The sequence below is a fragment of the Lycorma delicatula genome, chromosome 6, assembly GCF_047948215.1.
Source record: "Lycorma delicatula isolate Av1 chromosome 6, ASM4794821v1, whole genome shotgun sequence".
NCBI lineage: Eukaryota > Metazoa > Arthropoda > Insecta > Hemiptera > Fulgoridae > Lycorma > Lycorma delicatula.
Genome location: NC_134460.1, coordinates 81,679,015 through 81,696,442, shown reverse-complemented (window position 1 = coordinate 81,696,442; position 17,428 = coordinate 81,679,015). Strand labels below are relative to the sequence as shown.

Here is a 17,428-nt window from a genome sequence, read left to right as displayed (position 1 = left end):
TTTTCTTTTACTGTTTCAAAAGTGTAAATGTTTATACAACCTGTACTTACGGAGAAAATATACAAAATTCAGTAAATTGTCCATTAACCTCTCTTTAGTTTGTATTTGGTATTTTAACTGTGCTCCTTGGAAAAGCAGGTGATAGATAAGTACTTATGTATTATAATATACATATGTAAATATTTTATAATGATCTATAAAAACTGTTAATAACAAGCTGATATAAAGTATTGGTAAAAATTAAACATTACCTCTAGTAATTTCATAAGTAGCCGAGACAATTTTCTCCATTTGTGCGATGTCTTTGGGTATATAATTATTAAATTCATATTCATTAATAACTATAAAATTGTGTTGCTCTGCTAGGTCCTGAAATAGAAAAGTATTAAAAGAAGAAACTTAAAGTACACTGTGGAACGCAATGGTTAACATATTGCGACATATTTGTTAACATATGGCGACATATTGGTTGGTTAACATATTGTTTAATATTTAATATAAATTAATTCTTTTCCGATTTTTTTAGGAAAGTGACTTTCTTTCTACTCGTGTTTCTACACATGTTTATAATTAAAATACTCATGTTTGTATTTTCATATTGATAATATTTAGATGTTGTCAATTTTAATTATTATCTATCAGATACAGAGGTAACAGTAAATGAGAGGTATGATCGATCAATCATACAACAGAGTGCTTTTTAAATATTACTTCATTATATTAATTATAATTATGCAGTAGAAGTGTAGGTATGGCGGTTCTGTTGTAAACTTTACCTTTGATCCCTACCAGTACTATTAATAAGAATACAAAAAAAAAAAAAATAGAATATCAAATTAAAATATTTTATACTGTACGATCACATTATGTGTCATAGTGTTCGGTGCAGCTAACAAGGGTATAAAAAACTAAACGCCCTAGGTAATGGTGTTCACTGCAACTAACAAATGGTCAAAGTCCCAACTCGCTACAGAACTGCAGGGAAACTAACAAAGACACAAAAAACTAAACGATAAAATTAAAGTTAAATTTCGGTATGATCGATTTGATTTTAAAACCCAGGGATCGTAACGCACAATTCTATCCTCAGACAGAATACAGTGTCTTCTTTCAAATTTATGTACTATTGGTTTCCGTGCAGTTTTGTGGTGATCGAGTACTAACATCTCATACAAAATATTACACTTGAAATATTCATGACTGCAGACTCCTCAACTCCAGTCGCAAACTCACCCGTAAATTTAATAGACGATTGCAGATCGTTTTTCGTAGATCAGTTGTATTTCACTCTCAATTGAACGCTTGATGACCAGCAAGTAGACAATTTTCGTAAAAATGTTAATACATTCTTTCCCCTCAAAGGTAGTACCTATTTACCAAGTTTAAAGAAAATCGGTCAACAGAGATAAGAGAAATAAGATCACATAATGTGTCAGGATCACAGAGAAATAAGGTCAACATATTTTGGCCTGTATGTATTCTGTATTGTACTAGTACGTACGCACACACGTCCGTCTGATAAAAATTGATTTTTTAGACTAGAGAGCATTGGAATAAAAAATTTTTGTTGCATTCTATTTATAATTTATTTAAACTTATTAGTGTTTTTATTAAACTTTTTAAATATCTACTTAAAAAACACAAAAAAACAATTTTTTACCGATCTATATTTTCCGTTATAGCTACAGTTGTTGTAACAGCATATGTCGCTATAGCCGGGAAAGTAAAATTCAAATTCTGCGCCTCAGCCAGTAAAGTGATGCTAATCTTATTTTGGCATTATAAAAGACTAACTTATTGCTATTATTTGGAAAAAACAAACAATCAACAGCGAGTACTATTACGATACATTATAAAATAAAATTAACCCGTATGATAACGACTGCTTAAAAGACACGGGAAGCTATTAAAAATGAGGAAATGTTGCTACATCTATCTTACATTCCCAATATCGCACCATCAGATTTTTTTTTGTCCTTTCAAAAAGTTATTACATGACACCGAGTTCGACAAAAATGAGTGTGTGAAGAATGCGGTAAAAGAACGGTTCAGACACCGAGGTGAACAATTCTTTACTACTGTACACGTAATAAAAAAACTGACATAAACATGGATTAGTGCCTAAATGTTTCCGGGGATTATGTTGAAAAATAGGGTTAGTTTCATTGCCATTGAATAAATAATAATTATTGAACGAACTCGTAATTACGCGTATATTGTACTTTCTGACATCTGCTATTGGGAGTTTTGTTACATTAGGTAGATTTCATAAGAAAGCTACCCATTGTAATGATACTATGATACGACTTCCGGAAAATTTCGACATATCTTCGCGTTTCACATTACCCAGACCCCAAAACCACCGTCAGTCCAAAAGTCTATATTCGTATACATTTATATATATATATATTTTTTTTTTCACTTTTTGTGAACACGATAACTGCCGTAATTTTGAGCCAATCACTTTCAAATTGATACATAAAATGTAACGACCAAAAATTTCGGTCGAGTTCGTTAATGGGCAAAATCGGACCATGGGGGTGGTTTGGGGGGGGGGGGGGGTTTGCAAAAACACATAATATTGCTGTAACTTTCTCATTAAATAAAATATAGAATTGGTTTAAAGTTTCTACTATTCTTTGGATAATGGTCTAAAACTTGTTTAAGTAAAGTTTTTTGATATCACCAACCATTGGCCCAGGGGGTGGAAAAATGGGGTTTCGAAAACAAAAAATCATACCTCCCTTAATAGGCACAGTATCGAATCGGTTTAAAGTGGTCGTTAGTCCTTAAACATTACCTAAAACTTTTTTCTCAAAATACTTTTGATGTGACCAATCCTTACGGCAAGGGATGACTAAAACAAAAAATAAACAGAAAACAAAATATTGCTATAACTTTCTTATTAAGTAAAATATCGAATTCGTTTAATTTCCTACTTTTCTTTGGATAAGGACCAATGGGTGGAAAAAACTGTAAGAAGGTGGGGCTTGTTGTATGCTAAACACATGAAACTTTTTTTACTTGCAACCATTGTTGTTGTATTGAGTAAATTTTAAATTTTTCTTAACTTAAAGGTGGAAATATTTTTTATCCCCTATTTAGCACCGGTGAAATCTACCTTCGCCTTCCGGTGTGCTGATAGGAATTTTTTCCAATTGTATGTTTTGTATTTTCAGTGTTAAGGGAAATCAGAAATGTAGTTTCATACTTCTAAAAGATTTATTGTTTACTTTATTTCTGTAACAGTAACTAGTATTTTATGACTGATATTTCAGATCTAATCCTTTGTTTGTACAATAGCAAATAATCTATGTAATGTTGTTAAATCAAGACTAATATTAATGGAAATGTAATTTGCTGTGTTAATGTAAAATTTTTTAATACTTAAATGAATCTGGAAGTAAATTACTAACTTATTAATTATAGATGTAAATAAGTTAAAAAATAAAGTTAAAAAAAACAAAAATCTCAGCTGGTTAAGAACAGCAGTTAATAATTTTTAGTCAACAGTTATTTTAATTTTATTAATACAGGTAAAAATGTTCATTTTCTAGAGAATTGTAAGAACTGTTTATTTAGTTATTAATAATAACATTTATAATTATGCTTTTTTAAATTTTTTATTATTAATTTAGATATTAACTTAGAATCTGTTGATGATGATTATTTAACAATGAAAACAGCATCTAGTTTTAGATTTTAAATATTTCTACATTCTTACTAGTTTTTTCAATAAAAAACACTTTCTTTGGATTTAAATCTCTAATAGAAAAATGAGTAAAAAAAGAATTGCAGAACATTCTTTAGAAAGAGATACATGAGTATCAATAATACAAGCTGAAATCAGGGAAAAAGGAAAATATTGCGATAGACTTATGTCTACTGCAACATACCATTATTGTATACATTGTTCATACCATTTTTATTTGTTTTATATTAAACTTTGTTCAAAATTAAATTACATATTTTCTATAGTTTTTTTGTGATGTATATGACAAAACTTTAGAATAACTTTTCCTAAATTTGTGGAAATGTACTTTCAGATATTCTAAGATCTTTTGTTAAATCCCTTTGCTTGTACTGTTGTTGATAGTCTCAAAAATGTCAAGGCCATTAACAAATTTGTACGTCCTATGACTTAAAAAAAATTTAGATAGTTTTTTTAATTTTAATGATATTTATCTTGAGAATGAGGAAATGTTGAAATCAGTAAGAGAATGGCATTCTAAGTTAATTCAGGTTAAAGAGAAAGAATAATAATTAAATGAATAGCTAATTTAAACTAATATTTATTTAACAGAAACTTAAACTGATAATTTAAATTAATTAAATTTAAGTTAATTAACCTAAGTATTGTATCTATATAGTAAAATACATTCTAAATTCCAGAATGATTACATATTGTAGCTCTTAACATCTTACATTGCATTTAGAGAACAGAAATCATTTACAAACTATTTAATCTGATTACACTAGGAATTCCTGTAAATTTGATCAGTTAACTTTGATAATGAAAGTTAATAATGTAATGTTCTATTAAGCTGAACAATCAACTAAAATTAACACTTCAGTAAAGGAATAGTAATAGTTAATACTACCTACATATATCTTTACAAGAGTTTTGTTAAAAACATAATTTTTGGCTTATTGTTATGTATTTTTTGTTGTTGAATCCAAATATGACTTCAAAATTTGTCCTAACGGCTTTATTTTTTGTAATTGTTTCTTGTGAAAAATGGAAATGTTAAAATGATTTAGTTTCTCTATTAAGACTAAACATTTGTAAAGATTTATTATGAGTCAACATTTATATAAATAATGAGACTTAATAATCTGGTTCATTATCTTATTTTATCTAAACTTAACTCAGGTGAATTGGTTTCAAGGTTAACAATTTGAACCTTCTTGAAAGTAGCAGTAAAATATGGTTTTTTTGTCTTAGGCAGCAAGAATTTCAGCATCTGTTTTCCTTACCAGATAATATAGTTTACTGCAGTGATGTAAATTCTTTATTGAATATACTAGGACAGCATCAAAATCCTACTGAATGCAGGTTGTGCATAAATTCCTTTAAAATGAGTTGAAAGCCGTCCTCCTTCACAATGAATATGAAAAACCATTATTTCTCTTGATTTTGCAGCTCAAATGAAGGGATGTATAACAGGAGGAAATTTTTATTGACAATAATACAGTATGAAAAGTATTCTTTTCACATATGTGGAGACCTAAAGGTGATAGCCATTTTATTAAGACTTGGTTGTACTAAGTACTTAACATGTCAAGTAAGACTTGGCTGTACTAAGTACAGGGTGGTTATACTAAGTACTGTTTTTTCTTATGCGAGTGGGACAGGAAAGACTGGAAAAACAGTTAGATTAAAAAATATTGGTCAAGTAGAGTAGCACTCATAACCAGGTAGAAAAATGTTACTTGTCAAGCTCCTGTGAATCTGAAGAGGTTTTTATGTAATATTACACAATGAAAAAAATTTTCTCACCATCACCGCACTATCCATTGTTTGCATTCACATATGGGCTTTTTCCCCCCTGATCTTACAGCGATGTAAGTGATGAGCATGGAAAATGCTTTGGATATATTAATTATGGAAACACACCATCAGGTAAAACTGAGCTTGAATATGCTTGCTTATTATTGCAGGAGACTGAAAAGGGACATTCCAATGGCCGAATACAGGAGAGAACTAAAGAAAAGAAGATATTAGGTAAGATAATATCATCTTGCAGGCTGTATAATTCCTTAAAAAGTCAGGTTTTCTCTAAATCTGTGTTACTAAATACCCTGCCTTTGATTCAATTTTTTTGCAGATTTGAAATCAGCACAAATACTACACAAAATACTACATACTCATCTTACTGAATGCAAATAATTGAAAAACATTTTTTTTGATAGAACAGTTATTAGGTAGTAAGTATAGCTTGTCCAAGCCAAATTGGCACATATCTGATGAACAGTATAACTGTATATCTTGCTGCAAAATGAGCACGGGTTTATAATACTACTCAGTTAAAGACAATATATATTTGATATAATTATTGTTTATTCCAATCAATAAACAAATTCACGTCTTATATTTATACTTCTATATAAGTATATAATATACAGTCTAAGTGAAAAAAGTGCTCCTTGAACTTACAAAACCCCATTTACATGCATATTTTCTTATTGAAAGAAATTTTCTTAGGGAAAGATATCCTAGCCTGTTTCAGTAAGTTTGGATCTAAAATTTGTGACCGAAGTTTTGACAAAATTTAGTATTTTTTAATCGGATCCGAATTTTCAGACAAAAATCTCAAATATCTCGAAAACGGTCGTCCTAGCACTCTAAAAAAGTTTATGACCATTTGGAGAATAAGCCCTTGTGCTATGATCCCAATGGTACCCATCAGATGATAATATTTTCAAGTGCCCCCCGGGGCGTCATTCAAAAATTCGGGGTGTGATGGGGTGCCACCATAATATCTTGGCAGCCGCTTGTCCAATTTTCACGATTCCAATGGCGTATGTATCAGCAAATGGAAGTTGTTTGAACTCTATTCCCCCCGAGGGGAGAAGATCCCACCTTGTAGCGTGCCCGGTCGCTACACTACCCCCTCCGTTCCTAGCCAGTAGTGGCTTTAACAGAGGACATCTTCTCGCCCTCAAACTGATTGCGCACCACAGCTTTCAGTCCAGGCCCCGCAGAGATGCCAACGATGCAGATGCCCCGAGGGACATCTGCATCGGTAAAGTTCACCCCGAGATAGTTTTAAGTATTTATGCCTTCAGAATGAAGACAATGGACACCTGCAGCTACCATGTCGCCCTCAGGAACTAAGCTAGAAGCCTAACCGCGGAATGAAGACCCCGCGCCTAGTCCTAACTATTAAAGAGCCTATTACTGAATGTCTCAGATCCGTACTAACAGCCTCAATAACAAACTTTCCCACTAAAGTTTCACACAGCGAAATTTAGACCTAGTTCCCTTAAGAACCCCGCTTATTACTCAAAATGAGTTTCTATCTGACTCCAAGTTGTTTGAACTGTCAGAAGGTTGTTATATCCCTTACTATACTTTCATTATCTGCTTTTGAAATGAATTAAATTGTAGTCAGTTAATATTTTGTCAGCCTATTATATTATTGTTTAATAGTATAAATTAAAAATAAAACTTATTTCTTATTTATCTTGATCATTATGAAAATTATTCTAGTCCTTACAAAAAAAAAATGATAATCAATCATTCCTTTTTGGATGTTTTGTTGTAAATACCAATATTAGCATTTACTCATTCTGTCTACAACATAATTAAATAACCTGTATCATTATGCAAAATAATTACATATATGTGAAATTGCCTGAATGACGTAAGGAAAGCAAAGTGGCATTTTCTCATTTTCATAAAATTAGAGAACATGCTAAAAAATTGTGGTCATTGCATTGGTAATTCATCGTAGTGTATCTATTTGTTGCATTAAATAATAATTAAACAAGATTATTTGGTATAGAATCTTTTGGAAAAAAAAACCAAATATGATTATTTAAAAAAATTATGATTATTACAAATTATTATTATTTTAAAATATGTAAATATAGTTTTACATTGTCCATCTGAACATTAGTGGTATGAAATACAACGCACTGGTATCTACCATACTAATAATATAATTAACCTACATAGACCTCTATCTAGATTAACCTGAGTAGTGTATTTTTAATCTCATAGAATGATTGTTAACCATGAAGATGTATGTTTTTTGGTAAACTGAGGAAATAAGTGAAAAAAATTTTGACAGTGAAAGTCACCTTGATAAATTCTTTTAGGCTTTAATTAGAATGTTGTAATGACAAAATATTTTAATGTGTTTAATGAAATCTTCCTGATTTAAATTATTGCCTGTTACATATTATTCTATTTATAATCTTCATACTGCTGTCTGAATTATTAATTTGGTTTCATTCTTAAAGCAGCATATTGAAAAACAAATAGTAAACAGCAGATTGACATAACAATATTATTAAATATTACTCAACACTTTCCTATAATGAATCATTGCTGAGGCAGTTTTTACACTGCACTGATTCTTGATAGAAAAGGTTCATTAATTTATTGTGTTACATTATTTTTCTCAGTTTTTCCAAAGCATTTGCTAGCTGATCTGTTTTCCCTGAAAGCAATGCTGTTCACTTCCCAACCAATCTATGTGGTGAACAGAATGTTGGTAACGCTGATAAAGCTGAATATCACCTGGACTTTGGTGTGTTTGGAATAAATATATTTATCTGTATATTGATCATATATATATATTAGTATATATTACAAAAACTTTCTTACTAACTCAACAAAAAAGTAACATGAACTGTAAATAAAAATTTCCTTATAACTCAAATTAAGTGAAAAATATATTACCATCATGACTTCTATTTTTAATGGAATTTGAAATAATCATATAATCATGGCATCGTTAGACCTCAGATCTTACCTTTATAGCTTCTTTGATCTGTGGACCCCAAGCAGGATTTTTACCAGCAACTACAACAAATTTGTTCCATTGGAAAGCTTGCAGTAATGCAACAACAGATTTTGAAACTTTTGTTGATGGTGGCAGTGTTCTTGCAAAAGTAAAATAAACTCTTTTATCCGATACTACTTTGTCAGCACATTTCTGAAAAAAAAAGATATTAACTTTTGAAATAGAAAAGAGAATTAATTAAAAAAAGAAAATAATGTCAAATGTTTATAAACACGTAAATAAATATTAATAGAATTTTCATATGCTACTTAATAGTGTATTGAGTTTTTAGTTAAAAATTAGAATTTAAACAGTACATTTTTTTATAAATGTCTTGTTTCTGTTTTTCTCAATCTTCTCACTGTGTTCTATAAATGTATATGTAAACATGTTTTTAGAGCTTAGATTTGTATTTATATTATGCAGTATGTATTGTATGCAGTATTTAAATAATACAGTATGTATTTCAATTTGGTAATTTAAAATATATATTGTGTTTCACTCACTTATCTGTTTCTTTGATTAGACTACTATTTATTATTTGGATGTTAAAATGACTGGGGACTTTGTTAGAAAATATACAGAAGTAATATGAAAATTGAAGTTTGCAAACAGTTAATTTTGAAAAGAATGAGGTATAAGTATTTGTTCCTGCTGAACGAGTATTGTATGGTGTATTTTTAAATTCAAAATCTTTTATATATTTGTTTTACGTGTAGTATTAATTTTTTGACATACATTTGTCTCAAAGTAGGTACTTTAAATTCTTTAAATAAGCGTGTACTGGGATATAACCTTAGTCTATCAAGAGCTGCTCTAATTAAATATTTCTGGAGCATAAATATTTTATTAAGATGGGTATCATATGTTCCTCTTCATGTCTCGATTCCATATTGAAGAAGTTAATAAGCATATGCAAAATATAAAGTTCTTATTTTCTCAGATCTTTAATTTTGTTTATTTTGTAAAAGTATGAATAAGATATTTAGTCTTGATGTTAAATACTGTACATGGACATTCCACTTCATATGATCTTCCAATGTTATTCTATTTTATTTACGTGACTTAGTCTGTTGACTGACAATGGCAGTTACTGTTTATTGGTTTACTATTATTTACTGAACATGTATGAAGTTTTAGTTGAAATACATGAGGGGATTTGCTAGTTTCAGTAGGCAAGAATGACATATATTTTGTCTTATTTAGGTTGAACATAAGAATATGGCTTTCAAACCAAGAATTTACCATAAGTAATTCACAGGTACTGCTCTTACATACTTCATCTCATGTCTCACCTGAAAAAAACAAAGCTGTGTCATCAGCGAAAGACACTATGGAACCATTAGGAAGGTTCAGTTTGAAAAGATCGTTGATATATATTAGAAAAAGTATTGTTGAGAGAACAGTACCTTGTGGTAGTTCAAAGTTTGAGGATTTTCCATTATCACTCATTATTTAAAGTCAGAATTTCAGTTCTACCCTTAAGGTAGTTTTCAAACAGTTCTTTTACTGATCCTTATATATTGCAGTTATTTAGTTTATGTATTAAAATTTTGTGAGGAATTGTATCAAACACAGCACAATAAAAATAAGAAAACTCTAAAATTACCCGATTACTGTCGGGCTAAAATTAATACTTATAGTCTGAATAATCAGTAAAATACAAAAAATATTAAATCTTCCGTTATCCATTAAAAAATTAACACCAACACAATTATAATGAAATACACAAAAACATAATGAAATATAACAGATTCAACATACTGACATTCTGATTTATAAACAAATTACTTATTTTCTAATCAAGCAATGTCATCATCCTTAGTGAGTCTGATGGCTCTTGAGATTGCCTTGACATTTTTCCTTTATAACAGTTCTTTCACCCAAACTGAACAACTATCAGAGCTTTTAAATTACATCATTAGTGATGCAGTATAATAATGTTTACCTCTCTAAATTAGTATATTAATCTGTAAATAAACATCTTTATGTTTCTTCTGCTACCAATTTCAGTCAGTGATAGTTTTCTAAATTTCTAGATGCTAGAATTCATCTGTTTCTCTGTCACATGGTGAATTTTTTTTTCTAATCTTTATCATCACAATTTATATTTTAATACAGACAGTTTTGAACAGTTTCCTAGTAGATGAAAGATAAGTTATAAACTTTGAGGAGTACTAAATTACTTTGCATACACAGTGTGCAATTACTTTGCATAAGCTGCAATTAAAAAAAACTGCATCTTAATGTTATTCTTTATTTGATAAATTCATCATTATTATTTGTATAAATTAAAGTTTCCACTTACCAACAATTTTCAATATATATGTCCTAGTACTTTCGGAGTCATCACTTCATAGAAGATTTAATTCAAAAGTCATATACAAACTTCTCCATGTATAATTATATTATTAATTAAATTGTTACGTTCACAATAGTCGTAATAATAATCGTCAAAAAATTAAAAATAATTTATATGCCAATAAGAATGTAACGTCATGTTTGTAAGATGTTTACGACTATTATATATGAAGTCCCTGATGATGGAGTGGTGTCTCCGAAAGTATTAGGACATTATATTGAAAATTGTTGGTAAGTGGAAACTTTAATTTAAACAAATTATATTAATACAACAGAGTCAAATGCTTAGGAAATTAAATCATCATTATTAGCTTAATGTTTTAACTAGAATAAATTCAGTTTTATAACCCCATTCAAGTCAATCTGGTATCTGATTATGCAACTTATTCCTGTATGAGCCATAACATACAGAATAAAAATGAAGAAATGGCTTTCTATCAAATTACATCAAAAATTAAACATTAGCTTCCCTTTGGTTCTACATCGACGTAAATATGCAATTTAATTATCTATAATAAATTATATTTATCATTTATGAATTAAATTCTACCTGAAAACAATCGGTAATACAGAGAAAACTGATTACAACAAGCAAAAAATTCTGAATGAAATTTGAAATTTTTAGTACTGTTTTGGAAATACATTACAGATAAATGTAATAAAACTGGCCAATTGACTGATTTATTGGTAACCATGCTGGCTTCTAGATAAGTTGGCCTAAGGTTGAACAATAATTTTTGTAAAACATTCAGTAAAAAGGGTACCTATTTACTTTTTGTCATTCAGCAGAAAAAAAATGTATAAATTTTAAAAAGTGTACTACACATGATACTTGAAAAGCTACATTTTTCAAAATATTTAAAAAAAATCACTTTCACTTCTCACTTCCTGTGTAGTATAAAAAATACAGCTGTTTTTTTTTTTTTTTTTAATAGGAGATTAAGTTTCATTAAGTTTTTACATTAAGTTTCATTAAATGTAAATATTTTTAAAATGAAATATAATTAAAAAAAAAAATGTGATAAGTGTAGCAATTTATGATATTGAAACATAAAACCAGGAAAAGCAAATAGTAAAAGAGTAGGGATTGATGTTACAAAAGGATTTTAAAAATAAGTGGTTGATAAATTATGAAATGAAAAGAAATAAGATGGATAGGAGAGGATGGAAATTAAAGACTAGAATTTATAAAGCAGATAGGTGAGGACATAGGATGTAGTAAATTATATTGAGCTTAAAACATTAGCACAGAAAAAAAAGGAATGGAGAATAAGATCAAAACAGTAAAATGACTGATAAAAAAAATTAAAAATTTTAATTCTTTTTCCAAAAATCTTTTCCCATTTTAATCATTTCGCCTATTTTTCCTGCTCTATAACTGTATCATGGTGTCCATCTTTCTGTAGATTTTTTATTAGCAGTTTTTTAAGTAATTAATTTTTCTTGCAATTATTTATAATTTCCAAATCAGGTATGTGCATTCAATACCATGGACTTATTGGAATCAAATCTCAAATCCATTGTACTGAACAATATTAAATGGGTTTTCACGATGTGCACATGTGAGCTGTTTATTCATGTTTTCTATAGTGATAAAATATTCATGTTATTAAGTGACATTCACATTAATTTTGATTTAGAATCATGTAGTTTATAGCCTGTTCAATAAATAAAATAATTTTTAGTTTCTTATACCCTTAGCAGCAGAATCCAATTAAGTATAGAGGAATGAGCTAGGCACCAAATTTCATCTAGAAATGGAGTTGGGACAGTAAATAAAAATATCTGCAGTCCACGTGTTGTCGCCATGGAAACTGGTGAAATTATGTCCTTAGGAATGAAACGTATAGATTGGATAGACTACCTATACTAGTATCTATTTTTATATTCATGTTCCTCATCCAATCTCATGAATGTTTCTACCTCATCTTAAATGATTTTTTCAACTAACAAAATTTTTAATTAATACAATTCTTTATGAATTAGCTGCACAAGAAATTAAGGATCATTCATAAACTATGTTTACTATAATATTTTACCCCCTCCCAACTCTTTCAATCAATTATTTTTCATAATTTTACTCTTTATAGCTCACCCTACCAAGGCTGCAATTACCATTACAAAGATTATCATCTAGTACAAAGAAAATCAGAATACATGAAGCATGTAACAGAATTGTAATAATTACAGTCTTGTTTTATCTTACAATTAATACGATTTCATAAAGTTCTGAAAGATCACAAGTTAAAGAATTTTGCTAGTATACTCATAATAAGCAGTAACAAAATAAATACAACTGATAATAAATTCACAAAATACAAAATATATTTTTCTGATTAAAAACTTCTCTTGATGAGCTACTTTAGTTGGACATATTAAAAATTATACCGTAGTCTCTTTATATACTGTTAGGACTGGCAACGAAGGAAATAAATGCAAAGGGATAACCATATGGTATATTAGTAATGTATTTTTTAATTTTATTTATGATTTTTTTCTTAGAATAAAAAAGTGAAATATAAAAAAAATATAAATGGTGATTTTGAGATTGAATTTGTTATCTGTGTAAGTACTACTGATTTTAATTACTTAAAAATAAAAGTTATAATGATAGATACACTCAGAGAAAGAGAGGAAAGAGATACTTTTTTCTCCTCATAATGTGATACCACTTTTTCCCACTGCCTTTTGTAGTGATCGTAACTTTGTACATCATTTATTTCTTTTTATGTGGTAAAATACTTTAAGTGGAAGTTGTTAAATAAAGATAAAAAGAACAGAGACAGGGACAAAGCTGTTTAAAAAAGTTCATGAAATGTTTAATACTTAAAACTAAAAAACAGACAAAAGGGTCCCTTTATATCATTCACTCATTTATATTTGTAAATGCTGTGAAAATAAAAAAAAATGTGATAATTTCTTTGATTTTTTCAGAGAGAATCTTTTTGAAAGTACTAAAAGGCAGTCATTTATTTAATTTAGTAGAAGGAAATGTTACTTATTTTAAAACTTTTTTATCTATCAACATAATTTTTTTATCCAGGTCAAAAGTGTATAAAGAAATACTTTGAGAATGATTTTGCTGACCTTTTCAGTTATTTTCAAATAATATCAAACTTAACACCACTCCCAGCAATTAGATTCATTTACTGAAAAATAATAAAAAAAATTTTTTAGGTTGATTTATGAAACAAATATGTATCTTATCAATGGAGGTTGTCATCATCTGGAAATTCACTCCGCTTTGTGCCAAGTTCACAAGAGATCTGATATTATGAATATTAAATCACTATCACAGATTTCTGTCATGAGATCTGATCTTTGATTTTTTCAGCTAAACTCTCCTACCTTTCCTCATGTTTTTTCAAATATTGGCTGCAGGAGGCCTTGTCTGAATCCCTGAAAATATATATTGCTACCTAGATGATAACAACAACCATCTGGTTGTTGTTACTTGTGTCACCATCTGGTGACACAAGTAATTATCATCTTCTACCAGTAAAATTAAAACATGATATATGTTGGATAAGTACAGATCACTCTATGTTTTACAATAAAATTTTTGCTTCAAGAGTCCAGACATTAATTTGTTAGATGTTTTGACACAATTTTTTATGACTAGTTACTGTTAGCTGTTTCTGACATAGATTTTGGTCATTGTTTGCACCCTGATCAACTGTGTCTGTGACTTGGCTGGTACAGCTAAAATTCTTTGATTTTGGCCTCTGCAAGGATTAAGCTTCAGGTTCAATCCTAGGAATCTCAAAACATGGAGAAATATCACATCTCAGGATGTCATTATTTTTTTATAGATAAATATTACTATTCTCCTGTAATATACAACAACCAGGAAAATAAAACTTATCTTTTCTTTTCCATTAATACAAGATTTAATAGCTTTATTACAGTGCTTTCAGACTTTATCAGTTGTTATAATTATACAAAGTCAGATCAACCAAATGTAAAGTGGCGCAGATTAATGAACTCTGGTGATCACTATTATATAACTAATTATTATATTAATAACTAATTATAAAATAAACTAATTATAACTATTATATTATAACTAAGAACACTATTATATTAGCACTAAATTTGTATTAAAATAATACATTATCTCCATGCTCTTTCAGTTTTTTTAAGTTTAGCATCCTAATGATATAAAGATCAGGGATTATGGTAATTAGGTTAAAAAAAACACTGTAAAAAATGGTAGTTTAATTAAATTATTAAGTGGGCAATAAGAAGAAAAGATTTAGAACACATTTATTCAACATTTCTTATGACTTGCATATTAGCTTACATTTATGTCCATTAAATATCACTGATAAACATAATTTTTCTTTCCTAACATCTGATAAATGATTTTAATCTGTTTTTTGGTACTGAAAACGAATATCAACTCAGATATTCCTATCGCTCACCATTTTTGAAAAGTTTTTAAATTTTAATTAAAGGATTTTTTAATTTTCAACCAACAGTTAGCATTTTAAGCTCCTATATTGTATTTTGTTAGCTCATCTTTTATTGTTTAACTTTGTTAACATAATTTTTAAGCTATAAATAAACAATACTAGATAAAGAATTAAATCATATTATGACATCATATCTAGAGTGAGCCTTCATGGAAAAGATTAATCATGTCTGTGCAGGTCAATACATGTAGCTGAAAACAGAGCTGTGTTGTTTGTATTAAGCACTGGATCTAGGAATGAATTAATTTTGTTCAGTCTTGTTGCTGTCTTAAGTTTGTTAACAGTGCATTGTCATAATGCCTTGAAATTGTGTAGATGATGTGGATGCCTTTTGTTATGTATGTGGTGAATTTACCATAAAATCAAATAGAAAAAACATTACACCTGCATTTTTTAGTTTATTTATACTGATTTTAATTAAAAAACCATATCATTAGTACTTTCAGTGTAAAAATGGTGATCAGGATAAGACATGAGCTCCTCATATAGTATGCACTAATTGTTCTGTATATTTAAGAGGATGGCTGAAAGGTACACGGAAGGCTTTGCCATTTGGTGTACCTATGGTTTGGCGTGAACCGAAGTATCATGTTACTTTTGTTTAAAAAGTGTGTCTGGAATTTCTAAAAAATCTAAACATACTGTAATAGCCTTCATTGCAATCTGCAATCAGGCCATACCTCCCAGTGAAATTATTCTAGTTCATGAGCCACCATTGAATGTATGTTTTGAAAGCAGTGATGAAGAATCAGGCAGTACTGAAGAAGACAACAATGATTTTGATTTTGAATTATCTTCCAATAAGCCACATCTTATATCACAAGGTGAATTAAATTACTTGGTTTGAGATTTAAATTTATCAAAAAATCAAGCTAAACTGTTAGGATCAAGACTGCAAGGTTGGAATTTACTTTAAAAAAATACAAAAATTTCAGGCTTTTGAAACCGACAAAAAGAACTTTCTCAGTACTTTATTGATGAAAATAATTTGGTTTATTGCACAAATATTGATGAGCTTATGTTGAAATTAGGACAAGTTCATAGATCTGAGGACTGGCGCCTTTTTATAGATTCATCCAAGTATTGTTTAAAACTGGTTCTACTACACAACGGTAACAAATATCCTTCGATACCAATCGCTTAGGGAATTAATTTGAAAGAGACATATGATATGATGAAAGACGTTCTTGAAAAACTAAATTATAAAAAACATAGCTGGAACACATTAGTTTGCTTGGCATTTCTTCTGCCACCATTCCATTCGGTCGCCCTAAAGCATACGACCAAATGTCTGTGCCACAAACGGCTACTGAGCCTCGAACAGTTTAGCGACCAGTATCCTAAATAGCTCCTAGAGCTTATTTATCAGTGTAAGTGGACTAAGCGCAGTGCCATACACCACTGGTTTACATGTTATAATCGCTCACTTGTCAGATATTTTCTAAAATGAGAAGGCGCACCCCATCAACTACTAAAAATATATATGACATCCATAAATTAAAATTTATTTCATCTAGACAGCAATTTGCTGCCACGCCTAGGTCGCTGAATTCCAGCAAGTACCTGTCCACCATATTAAAGTGCAGTGAGCCTTAATTGGCTGGTGGTCAACCATAACCATATATATCTCTAGGTTAGCTTCCCACAGCAATGCGGTAGGAATCTTTTCCCTTAGGTAAACTACTGATGTCGGTTGAACAAAGCAATTGCATCAAGGAACTCCCTCACGGTCCGACAATGCGGCTTTCGCTATATTTACCCGCCGCTTGTGAGTGGCCAATTTTCCCCGTGACCTTTAAGTTCCAAAGTGGCCCGGTCTCTGCCCCTCCCCCCCAAGAGCAGGGCAGTCAAACATCAGGTGTTCATTTGATTGGATCTCCCCGCAGACGCACAGCTCATCAGCAGCCAGGCGGAACCGAAACAGATATTGGTTTAAATTAACATGGTAGGTGAGCACCTGGGCACCCATTGCCCTTAAAAACGAACTCTAGGCATACCATTCCCCCCAGACCCCGTATAAACTTGTACAGGGATCTTCCCTTAGTCGTGGTATCCCAGTCCAGCTGCCATGCTTCCATC

At 29.9% G+C, this 17,428-nt stretch overlaps 1 protein-coding gene across 1 annotated transcript in view; it reads right to left on the bottom strand.

Moving 5' to 3' along the window:
* The window catches only part of Gyc32E (Guanylyl cyclase at 32E), a 297,263-nt gene that overhangs the window by 94,816 nt on the left and 185,019 nt on the right, over positions 1-17,428 (bottom strand). Inside the window, exons 3-4 of the mRNA XM_075367966.1 lie at positions 8,484-8,666; positions 252-369 (exon numbers count right to left, since the gene is read on the bottom strand). Of these exons, the coding sequence (XP_075224081.1) occupies positions 252-369; positions 8,484-8,666 (301 nt within the window). The remainder of the gene's footprint in view (positions 1-251; positions 370-8,483; positions 8,667-17,428) is intronic.